We start from the raw sequence: 12,379 nt of genomic DNA on the forward strand, positions 1-12,379 counted from the left end.
CTCAAATTCCTCATCTTTAAAATGAAGATAATCATAAGACTTATCTCATAGGATTGTTGTGATCATTAAAAGAGAGAATTGTAGCACAGTGTAGGCAAATCATATACAATCAGTAGTCCATTATTGTTCTTACTCTTCTTTTTTTCCCCACTTTGTAATGTTTTTCTGGATGGGGGTTTGCTTCTCTTTTAGGTTCAGAGCATCATTCGCTCCCAAACCAGTATGGGTATGCGTCACAGAGATCGTTCTACTACTGGTAACACCCTCAAGTCCGGCTTATGTTCAGCCCTCACAACCTACTTTTTTGGAGCTGATCTCAAGGGGAAGCTGACAATCAAAAACTTCCTTGAATTTCAGCGTAAACTTCAGCATGATGTTCTGAAGCTAGAGGTAGGTATTCCTTGGACTTCAGGGGATCAGGGCACTGTCCATCACATATGCACGTAGAGCCACTGAGTTGAGAGGGCCTGCACTATAGGCATTCTTTCAATCTACCTCCAACTGTGAGAACTGATTGGTTTGAACCTTATCAGTGGTCTACAACCTGACAGCAGGTAGGAAATAATATGTTCTGTGAAAATGTCTTGGAGTAAGGTAGTTCCGGGCCTGAAAGTCAAAGAAGTCTAAATTGAAAATCTTAGTTGTCTTTGGATACCCAGCTTGAGGAAAAAGAAATTTGGGGGTCAGAGCATTTCTCAACTTGAGTGTGTATCTCTAGTTTTGTGTTTATTGTGTAGAAGGCACCAGGAGGTGGAGATGAGGGGAGATGATTAGTAGCTCTTTCTGTGAAAGTTTACAAAGGTAATAACCGCTGGAAACGCATAATGTCAATAAAAATATGCTTGCGCAGAATTACAAGGGTGTCATACTGCGTTTGGGGATTTACTTTTCCACTTCAAGTTTAGACCCTCATGCTATTCAGTTCCTGGACATAAGTCTGTAAGAGCATTACATTTTTCTGTGTGTTTATTTCTTGAATTAAGTGTTTTTTGGGTTAATTGGGTACCGAGTCTGTTTAATTCAAAACATTCATTAAATGCCTTCTATATGCACTTTTGTCTGGAGGCAAAAAATGAAGTCTAATTTCTTCAGGTTTTTTAAAATTCCCTTACACTGGTGTTGCTCAACCTCTTTTTTTTTTAACATATGCCCTACTTTAATATTCTTTGAAATTTCAAAACATTAAATACTGTGACTAAAAACACATACAAGTATTGGAGAAAAGCCCTGCTGTGTTTTTAAACTATGTATATTACTTCATTCTCTGCTCTCCTGTTTTCCCCCAAGATTCTGATATACTGCTCCCACCTCTTCCACCCATCTAACTCAGTTGAGACAGTTTGCAAAATCACAACTGAATTCCCATTATTGTTGAGAACACTGTTTAATGTTCATACTCTAGGAGAGAAGTAGAAGTATGGATAATACTAAAAATCAGATCAAATTTTGAAATGTGCTTTTGTACTTGTTTTTTGAAAATGGTGTAATTGATATTCAAAGAATTTACCTGAAAAAAAACAAAGTAATGGATCTCGACAATTCAGCCTCCTTGAGGAGGCTCTTGTAGCCCCTATAATGAGTGATAAGTGAGATATATATATATATATATATATATATATATATATATATATATACACACATGTAGATAGATAGATACATATATACACACGCACTATGTATATGTATACGTAGTGTAGGGAGGCAAAACTTTATTTCTACCCTTCTAGGGTCTCTGGCTAGTCCTAAGAATTAAATTGACATAAGTCAGATTAACAGGAGAAAAGCATACAGATTTTTACACGTACATGGGAACCCCCTAGGAAAATGAAGACCCAAAGAAGCGGCTAGGCCTAAGTTTACATACTAGGTTGAACAAAGAGAGGCAACTTACCTTTATGAAGTTTGTTTTCTTATCACCAGAGAGGGAAGTCAAAGTCGAGAGTAATCTGTACAAACAGACCTGGTTAAAAAAATTATCTTCCTTTAGTCTCCCCATGTATTTTAGTTACTCTTCCACAATTGCCTCTCTGTTTCTTTCCTGCTCGTCTAAGGAGGACATCTTTCACATGGGAGTTTTATCTCCTGCTTTCAGGAGTCCAACAATTTTTGTGTAAGGGTTGGTATGTACCAGGATTCTATACATATGCCTTGGCCCCTAGAATGCCTCTTCTTTGGAAACATTATAGCATAATCTAGGAATGTAAATTATTTAACTTATTAATTATATAATTACAATTTAACAGAGTATAAATCCATAAAATGTAGTTAGAGAGTAAAGCACAAGCTAGAATGCTACTTTTAACTAACTTTAAACAATAATAGAGGGTTATCCAGAGCGTGGAGCAGGTGCCAGCCTGACCCCAGTCTAGCCTAACACTCATTCCTGGACACACAGTAGGAGTCTCAAGAGACAGAGCATGGAACTTTTGTCTTTAATCTTGAGAGGCTCTAGAGTTGAAAGCCCACTAACATATTGTGTAGATTACCAATGAGGTAGAATATTATAAAGCAGATTAGAGATTTCATACATGTGTACCTGCACATAGCCTGCACCCAAATGCAGAAGAAAAGAGATCTAAAAGACAGTCATATCTAAGATACATATTCTAGAAAGCCCTCTTGTATTTGACATTGACTTAGGATCATCTGTAGGCTTTGGGCCAAGACATACCAAAATTGTTGCTGTTTACCAATCAGCAATGCTTCATGTAAAGGAACCAATAGACTCTTTTGTGAAAGAACCTAGCCTAACATATAATAATAAATATTCTATAAATGTTTATTAATCCTGAATCCATTCTTTCCGTATGATGGCACAAGTCCAGTGAATAAGTGCTTCTTTATCAATAACCTCCATATTTAAAATTTCATGAATCAGTACTGTGTCTTCTTAACTAGATTTGTAATTCTTTGAGGAGGTGTGAAGAACAGAAAGAGCATAGGCTTTGGTGCTCTCATAATGAGACCTTGGTTAAAATTTTGTTTCCACCACTCACTGGCTATGTGACATTGAAGAGTTATTCTCTCAGAGCCTAGATCCTCATTTGTAAAACAAGGCGATAGTTAAGTGAGATGATGTTTCTTATGGGCTGAATCATGCTCTTCCAGAATTCTTTATGTTGAAGCCCTAACCCCCAGCACCTCAAAATGTGACTGTATTAGGGGATAGGCCTTTAAAGAGGTGATTAAGTTAAAATGAAGCCGTTAAGATTAGCCCTAGGGCCGGCCCCATGGCTTAGCCATTAAGTGCGCACGCTCCGCTACTATCGGCCCGGGTTCGGATCCCAGGTGCGCACCGATGCACCGCTTTTCCGGCCATGCTGAGGCCGCGTCCCACATACAGCAACTAGAAGGTTGTGCAACTATGACATACAACTATCCACTGGGGCTTTGGGGGGGGAAAAAAAACGAGGAGGATTGGCAATAGATGTTAGCTCAGAGCCGGTCTTCCTCAGCAAAAAGAGGAGGATTAGCATGGATGTTAGCTCAGGGCTGATCTTCCTCACACACACAAAAAAAGATTGGCCCTAATCCAGTCTTACTGGTGTCCTTGTAAGAGGAGGATATTTGGACACATAGAGACACCAGGGGTGCGCATGCACAGAGGTACAGCCATGTGAAGAGACAGCAAGAGGGCAGCCAACTGCAAGCCAAGGAGAGAGGCCTCAGAGGAAACCAACTCTGCCTATACCTTGATCTTGGACTTCCAGCCTTCAGAACTATGAAAAAATAAATTTCTGTTGTTTGTCACCCAGTCAGTGGTATTTTGTTATGGCAGCCCTAGCAAACTAACTAATACAGTGGTATATGCCTAACACCACCTGACGTGTACTATGCCTTTAATAAATATTCTTTCACCTGCTCTTGTATACCCTTTGCCAGTTAGTATGGCAGTTGGCATATAGTAGACACTTAAACAGGTTATCTCAGATGAATGACTGAAAGGCTTTACTTTCATTTACTATCCAAGTAGTTTGATAAAACTTCTGGAAAATGGAACCAATTTTTGTTTTTATGAGACACTTTTAATTTTACTTTTCAAAGTTTGGGTAATTTCTCCCCTCACTGAGTATGAAATATAATTTCATCATCACTTCCAAGAGGGAAATGGAAATGATTAATAGTATCTTAACTTTCATATGGGTTTTATAATTCCATCCTTCTTTCTATCCTTCTCTTACTAGTTTTATTTCATTACTTAGTTATCTACTCTCAAATTTTAGATCAAGGAAATTTATTATTCCATGTAGTTATTTCTATCTTTTTTCTCACCACAGTAGTTTTGAGAGTGAAGAGAACACTATTTATCTGTCAAATTTAATTTCCAAAGGGGTCAAGGAAGAAAAGTCTATGAACATTTATTGAGTGCCTACTATGGGCCAGGCAATTTACATATATTACGTGCCTTCTTTATTTTAATTCTCACCAACCCTATTGGGTATAGTGGTATTAAACCCATGTTACAGATTTAGAAAGTGAAACTCAAAAAGGTAAAAGTCACAGAACTATTAAATGGTAGAGCCAGAATTCCAATTCAGCCTTTCAGACTGAACTATTTCCTGTTCTTTATCTAATTATTACTTTTAGTACGAGATGAGGTTTCTGTGCCTGACTGACTTGGAGCTCTAAAGAAAAACAAAATGTTCTGAATTGTAGGAACAGAAAAAAAACAAATTTCTTGAATATCTGTAGTCTGCCTTCTTCAGCACCATCTTCTTCCAGTTCCTTTGCCCCTCAAGTAGACTGAGAAGAAATATACTGTTATTTTGTATTTATAAGATACTACCTAAAAGAGCCATTTAATTTCTTTTCATAACAATCATTAGCTTGTTAGATTTTTTTAAAAATATTTTAATACTCTTAATTCTGGTCAGATTTGTTTTATTCTACCCTTATTTCTCTATTTGGATACTCAGAAAACATGGGTTTGGAGGAATGACTTAAGAACACACAGTTGGTTTTAAAAAATAATCTCTTTTAAAGTTATTAAAAATTCCATCTAAGGCTACCAAGAACTATCAAGTTGAGTTCCTTGGAGACAGGTGCCAGGTTTAATTCCAGTTAATATATTCATTGATTTCTTGAGGACTACAGCAAGCAGGATGTCAGTCAAAAATGAAAGGTAATAGAGAACTCTTTGAAAGATTATGATTAATTTTAATTTGGGGAGAGGGCAAAAAGGAGCTGTCATTATGTCAAAGAAAAGCAAAAACTAATTTATACAGGAAGGAAGAAGCCAACTCCAGACTATACAGCAAGGAAACTGAAAGTATATCACCTAATAGAATTCCAATGTGTAGCATGATCTTTTTATAAGTTTTGGGGTTCACATGTTTATTGCGTAACCAATCAGATTATCACATTTTAAGAAGGCATGAGTATCAATTATCTGAAGGCAAATTAGATATAGTTCAAAGGATAACAGTGACTGTCTTATATTCGCAGTCTTCGAGAAAAAAAATATTGAAGTTAACTAGATTTGTTCAGTCAGAAAGAAAGATAAAAGGGAGACATAAAGAACTATGCTAATTATTCTCATCTGTCAATATGAGTAGAGCAAAAAAATAAGAGAGTTAATTTAAGTTACATATTAAGGAACTTAAAACAAGTTATAACTACAACTACAGGATTAAAAGTACCTAAGGAAATTCCAGAATCACCTACCCTTTACATCATCAAGCTGACATCTTTGTACTTATCTCTTTAAAGTGCTAAAGTAGAATTAAATCTATCTTCCCTCCGTGCAGAGGCCCATGTTAAGAGATAAACCTCACCTCTTTTCCTGGCCAAAAGACTGTGGAAAAGGAGACCAGAAGGCAAGAAGGCTTTCAATCAAACACTTTCTAGAACTAGAACACTCTTGACAGAGCAGATTTCCGTTTATCCTAATAGCCAGTTTTGTTTGATTTTGGCTTTTTCTGGGAAACTGACTCTTTTTTTTTTTTTTTTTTTTTTATTTGATCTCTAATATGTATTTTTATTTATTTAACTTTACAGAGATACAATTTGTATATAATAAAAATGCATAGATTTTAACTGTATATTTTGATGAATTATCACAAATTTATACACTGTGTATCAACTCTTACAATCAAGATATAGAATATTCCATCACTTTTCGTTTCCTGAAAGTTCTCTTATGTCTTTTCCCTGACAATTCCCCCACTCCCTGTCCCCAGGCAACCACTGATCTGTTTTATATCGATATAGATTATTTTTGTATTTTCTATACTTTAATAAAAATGGACCCCAGAGTATTTACTCTTTGGCATCTGAACTTTTTCTTTTTTTTTTTTTTTTTTTTTTTACATTTTTATTTTTGTTTATTGCAGTAACATTGGTTTATAACATTGTAAAAATTTCAGGTGTACATCATTGTACCTCTATTTCTGCATAGATTACATCATGTTCACCACCAAAATACTAATTACAACCCATCACCACACACATGTACCCAATTATCCCTTTCACCCTCCTCCCTCCCCCCTTCCCCTCTGGTAACCACCAATCCAATCTGTCCCTATGTGTTTGTTTATTGTTGTTATTATCTACTACTTACTGAAGGAAATCATACGGTATTTGACCTTCTCCCTCTGACTTATTTCACTTTGCATCATGCCCTCAATGTCCATCCATGTTGTCACAAATGGCTGGATTTCATCGTTTCTTATGGCTGAGTAGTATTCCATTGTGTATATATACCACAGCTTTTTTATCCATTCGTCCCTTGATGGGCACTTAGGTTGCTTCCAAGTCTTGGCTATTGTGAATAAGGCTGCAATGAACACAGGGGTGCATGTACCTTTGCAAATTGGTGTTTTCAAGTTCTTTGGATAAATACCCAACAGTGGAATAGCTGGATCATATGGTAGTTCTATCGTTGATTTTTTGAGGAATCTCCATACTGTTTTCCATAGTGGCTGCACCAGTTTGCACTCCCACCAGCAGTGTATGAGAGTTCCCTTCTCTCCACAACCTCTCCAACACATGTTGTTTCCTGTCTTGTTAATTATAGCCATTCTGACAGGCGTGAGGTGATATCTCATTGTAGTTTTGATTTGCATTTCCCTGATAGTTAGTGATTTTGAACATCTTTTCATGTGTCTGTTGGCCATCTGTATATCTTCTTTGGAGAAATGTCTGTTCAGGTCTTTTGCCCATTTTTTAATTGGGTTGGTAGTTTTTTTGTTGTTGAGATGCATGAGTTCTTTATATACTTTGGAGATTAAGCCCTTATCAGATGTATGGTTTGCAAATATCTTCTCCCAATTGTTAGCTTGTCTTTTCGTTTTGTTGATGGTTTCCTTTGCTGTGCAGAAGCTTTTTAGTTTGATGTAGTCCCATTTGTTTATTTTTTCTATTGTTTCTCTTGCCCGGTCAGATGTGGTGTTTGAAAAGATGTTGCTAAGACTGATGTCGAAGAGCGTACTGCCTATGTTTTCTTCTAGAAGTTTCACAGTTTCAGGTCTTACATTCAAGTCTTTAATCCATTTGGAGTTAATTTTTGTGTATGGTGTAAGGTAAGAGTCTACTTTCATTTTTTTGCATATGGCTATCCAGTTTTCCCAACACCATTTGTTGAAGAGACTTTCTTTTCCCCATTGTATGTTCTTGGCTCCTTTGTCAAAGATTAGCTGTCCATAGATGTGTGGGTTTATTTCTGGGCTTTCGATTCTATTCCATTGATCTGTGTGTCTGTTTTTGTGCCAGTACCATGCTGTTTTGGTTACTATAGCTTTGTAGTATATTTTGAAATCAGGGAGTGTGATACCTCCAGCTTTGTTCTTTTTTCTCAGGATTCCTTTAGCTATTCGGGGTCTTTTGTTGTTCCATATAAATTTTAGGATTCTTTGTTCTATTTCTGTGAAAAATGTTGTTGGAACTTTGATAGGGATTGCATTGAATCTATAGATGGCTTTAGGAAGTATGGACATCTTAACTATGTTAATTCTTGGGAAACTGACTCTTACTATGTAAACTCAAAGATGAGAGTTGACTCTTGAAAATTAAATCTGAGAAATGAAATGAGATATGTTCAATGGGGTTTCCTTTAGTCTTATTCTTCCACTTTTGCTTCTACAAAGCAGAATGTGGATAGTGATAAATGTATAGTTTCTCATTGCATCCTTAGATGTTTTCAGCTTGAATTTTCCAAAAAATTATTAAAAGGGTTATTAAAGAGTACTTGTCTCTTTTAGGTATTTATAACTTTGAGGAGCGAAGTATATGTTTAAAGATTAAAAAAAAAAACCTATTAACAATCCCCTCTATAGAAAAATTGTAACTTTGATATTTGCTTACAATAATAAAATTCTTTTACTGGTTCATTTTTTCTAAAAGATTTGAAGTACCTAGCCAACATGAACTGCTTTATTCTTATAAAACTCTGACAAGGAAAGGCTATAGCAAGCATTATTTTCCCAAATGTAAAAAAAAAAAAAAAAAAAGGAATCTGTTACTTTCACCATATAAAACATTTTTATTTCTTGCTTTTTTCAAGTTATTTATTTTGATCCCTTTACTTATTTCTTAAATCCAGACATTTGTTTATCCTATGAAAATTAACAGATTGGATCAGTAATATGATGCGTTCAACCTAGTAGTCTTTCTTTGCCTGGAACACAAGGATGTTTTAGGAAATAATCACTTTAAAAAATAGAAATATATAAAAATAATAGAATAAAAATTTAATTGCCCTTAACAGTTCTTTATAAGTCAGTCACCTATGACCTGATATCAACACTTTTTAAAGCTAATTATATTTTCTCTCTGTACCACGCACCATGAGGTAGGTCTAATATCTTGCCCTGATGAGACCACGTTAGCTCTCAGGGTAAGTTGGTTTAACAAGAAGATATGTAAAACCCAAAGCCAAACTCTGATTTAATTTCTTGAAATTCCCTTTATACCCTATAGCTCAAATTTACTATTATTTGTGACTTATAGGTTCCTTGGCTGAAGAATCAGACTGAAAATACTGTATCTGGTAGAATGGCTATGGTGATATAAAGCTCCTTGACATTGTAAATGCAACCTTGATAATGATTCTGTAAAAAATATACAAAACAGTGCTTTTTGGTTTCATATCTTTTGGAGAATGAAGGAAAAAGTTTTGAGGGTGACGCTTTGTCGCTTAAAATGTATGATGCAGGCCTGATTTTTAAAATGATGAGCACGTCTCAATTAGCACTTCTGAATCTGACTTGTTAGATTGATCGTTCAAGTTAGACAACTGTTAGAGATTGATATTTTTCTATGATTTGCAGATAACTTTGCAATTCCAAAGTCAATATATTAGTGATACCTTTGTAATACTTGGCAACCTCCAGGATTTTCCTGTCATCAGATATCTTTAATTTACATTCTAAGTTAATTTTAAACTGGCCACAAGAAGAAAGGAGCTCATAAGTAAATCGTGAAGATTTGATCTTTCTCCAGTGGAAATTTTTCCTCAATCTATCATTCACATAGTCTTATCAACCACTTTTTAGTAGAACACAGGTGCTTCTCACCTTATGAATGAGCTGTGTACCAGTGTATTAAAAGTTCATAGGTCAATTATTTGGAATTCAGAATGCAGTGATAATTTTTTTAGTCTCACACATGAAAGAGTATTTAACTTACAAAGTAGTTGAACACAATACAGTAAAATGAAAAGTAGTATGAAAGAAGATGATTGTGAATTTATAGTTTAGTGTTTAATCTATACATACTCTTCTAGCTGCAGCAGTCTATGGATGTAGACCTCGAGTAGTATCAAGTGTTTTAACAAAAGTTTGACTACATACTATATGATAAAAATACTAGTCAGCATTTCTTGAAAGTTTACCATGAGTCAGGCACTATTCTAAGTGCTTTATATACATCGTTTCATTTAATCTTCACAATGCTATGAGGTTGGTATTATAATTATCTACATTTAACAAATGAGGAAACTGAGGTACAAAGAGGTTAAGTAACTTACCCAAGGTTATCACACATAATATTATCACACATAGTAAAGGAGGAGCTGAGATTTGATTCCAGGCAGTCTGCCTCTAGAGTCTGCACTTAACTACTAACTTACGCGAGCTTTCCAGGAGCTGTGCTAAATGCTCAAGATACAAAGATGACCAAAACATTGTCTCTGCTCCCAAGAAGCTTATAAAGGTGAGATGAATGAAGCAGAAATTCTTGTACAGTGTTGTAAGTACAGTACTAGAGATATTTATAATGGTACAGTCAGAGTATAAAAGGGGACATATAAATCAGTCTGAAGTAAGAGGGCAGGGGACTGCTCAGGGAAGTTTTCCAAGAGGTGGCAATATTTGAGTCAGTTCTAACTCTGAAATTCATTCTGTCTAAAGAATAGGGTGGTTAATTTGTATTCGCTTGTTGTTCTGTAGATGGGAAGAGACAAGGGAGCACTGAGTAACACTGGGACTGGAGCCAGGAGAGGGTGACAGAGAAAATGACCTTTCTTATCAAATTTGTGTCCCAAACGAGGCTTAAATTAATGTGTCTCCTAGGTATTCTCATGTTGGTAAAAGAACCCTGTGCCCTCAAGACTGGTCTGCGGAGATCATTAAGAAACAGATGAATAGCAAGGGGCAGGATAAGAGAAGAGATACTTTCTCCAGATTCTCCAAGAGCCAGCTGGGCCTATAGGCAGATCAAATTTGGCCTCTAAATCAGACTTAGAATGAAGAAGCTTGGACTAAATGATGTCTAGGGTATCTGAGTAGGTCTTTTCATTTTTATCCCTCTTATAGACATCTTTAACTGCAGATGCCTTTCAGGATTATGGTTGGAATTTATGGATAATTTTAAAATAAAGAATTAGGGCTTTAAAGAATGACAACTGTACTAATGAGTGGAAAGATGTGTGTTTGTCCTTTTCTTTTTTTCCTTTTAAATAATTTGGCCTCAAATAACTTGCATAGATCTAATTTTTTTCTTTCTTAGAGGAAAAGAAGATTTTTTAAAAATAGCCTTACCCTCTAGCCTGCCATTCAGCCTTAGAGGAGTCTAGGGAGTCTAGACAATGTCTTAGGAACCGGAGCCGGCTTTGCAGTGATTTGTGAATAAATAATGCATTACAGCATGTTGAATTCAGACTCCAAGCAAATGCCATTTTAGAGAGTCATATGTATTACATCAGGTTATCCTCTGAATTCAGTTAACAGCCCAGACACTGTTTTTGTCAAGTCTCTTTCATTTCTCATTATTTTTCTTATTATAGTAGAATGCCTTTTCTCCTTCCCCACCCACAGTCTCCTTATTTGTTTTGTACAGTCTACCACAACATTAGCATGAATGACTTTTCTTATTAGAGCCACTTGGACTAATGAAAAATTAACTACTTCAATCACTTTTTTAGCATTAAAAAAGCCTCTTCAAATAAAGTAATGCCAAAAAATCTTTTTGGGGATGCCCATTTTCTATACCAGTCTTTCTTTGAGTTCTGGTAGCCTATCTACCTAACAGAAAAATAAACAAAAGCCAAAAATATAAAACTTAGTCTTTTTTTTTTTTTTTTTTTACTAATAACAAATTAAAATTATTGAGTATTTAGGTATGTGCCAGGCATTGTGTTAGATACTAGATATACAAAAGCAAGTAGACCCTAGTTCCTGAATGTGAGGAGTTACAATCAGACTGGGAAGTTAGACAGTTATTACAATACAGGAAGAAAAGTACAGTGATGGAGGTATGGACAGAATAGGTGCATAATAAATGTTTGTCAAAAGAATAATCAGGTGCACAATAAACGTTTGTCAAAAGAGTGATCAGTATACAATTATGTCATTTGGATTTTTAAAAAATTGATCTGAATTTGAATTTTACCTATTTGACCTTGGAAGCCTTAATTTCTTCGTATGTACAATTGGGATAATATCTCCCTCACAGAGTTGGAATGAGGACTTCCTGAGATAAGAGAGCACCCAGTGCAATGCCTGGCACACATCATACACTCTAAGAGGGTTTGTTCATTTATTCATTCATTCATGGCCACCTATTTGTTGTTTTGGTACTTAGCGTTGCACTGCTCCACAGAGCACCTTCCAAGAGGCTGCTGGTGTCTCCTACGCTCCGTTCATGATACGTAGAATATGATACATGTAAAAACCCTTGGATACTGTATTACTTAGTGATAGCCTTCTGTGTGTCTGAAAATTTTGATTTCTTTGGTCTAATGAACTTCGAACTTCTAAGAGCTACTGTTTGATTATCCTCTTACATAATTTCCAATTATTCCCTTAGATGTAAACTCATCTTACCCATCTGTGATATTAACTAAAAAAATGGGAACCAACTCTGCTGTCCATCAGGAATTGCCCTATTAGCTTAAATTGAACTAGACTTTTCAGAGAACTCCTAGCATTTCTTGTTAAGTAAA

The 12,379-nt window shown here is 35.6% G+C and overlaps 1 protein-coding gene across 3 annotated transcripts in view; it reads left to right on the plus strand.

Annotated features, from left to right (window-relative positions):
* Positions 1–12,379, plus strand: part of MICU1 (mitochondrial calcium uptake 1) — a 252,362-nt gene that overhangs the window by 180,044 nt on the left and 59,939 nt on the right. For all 3 annotated transcript variants that reach the window (XR_015552458.1, XM_087432045.1, XM_004426996.3), the window contains one exon: positions 193–390. Coding sequence is in view for 2 of the 3 variants with exons in the window: in XM_087432045.1 (XP_087288171.1) it covers positions 193–390 (198 nt within the window). In the remaining variant the exon portion in view is untranslated. The remainder of the gene's footprint in view (positions 1–192; positions 391–12,379) is intronic.

The sequence above is a fragment of the Ceratotherium simum genome, chromosome 6 (genome assembly GCF_057802395.1).
Source record: "Ceratotherium simum simum isolate JZ-2026a chromosome 6, ASM5780239v1, whole genome shotgun sequence".
NCBI lineage: Eukaryota > Metazoa > Chordata > Mammalia > Perissodactyla > Rhinocerotidae > Ceratotherium > Ceratotherium simum.